Source organism: Penaeus monodon, chromosome 27 (genome assembly GCF_015228065.2).
Source record: "Penaeus monodon isolate SGIC_2016 chromosome 27, NSTDA_Pmon_1, whole genome shotgun sequence".
NCBI classification, from domain to species: Eukaryota; Metazoa; Arthropoda; class Malacostraca; order Decapoda; family Penaeidae; genus Penaeus; species Penaeus monodon.
In genome coordinates, this window is record NC_051412.1 from 19,595,125 (window position 1) to 19,595,352 (window position 228).

At 36.0% G+C, this 228-nt stretch overlaps 1 protein-coding gene across 1 annotated transcript in view; it reads right to left on the reverse strand.

The window, feature by feature from the left end:
- Positions 1 to 228, reverse strand: part of LOC119590660 (golgin subfamily A member 7-like) — a gene marked incomplete in the record, with an annotated part of 18,484 nt that overhangs the window by 1,065 nt on the left and 17,191 nt on the right. The window contains 1 exon segment of the mRNA XM_037939336.1: positions 1 to 97. Within this exon segment, the coding sequence (XP_037795264.1) occupies positions 50 to 97 (48 nt within the window).

The window sequence follows — 228 nt, forward strand, 5'->3', positions numbered from 1 at the left end:
GAAATTATCGGTCCTGTACAGCACTTACACCTTGGCTATGTTGGACGTCTCATTGAGCTCTCGTCGTGGCCGGCTCTGTTAATATGCTAATTTCAATCTGAAATTTGATGTTAAGAAAAAAATCAGCAACAATGGAATTCAATTTGACATTTCAATGTCCTATAACATTACAGCACAATCAATTTGTCTCAATCTTCAAATCTGCCTAAATGATCCTAATAACTATCT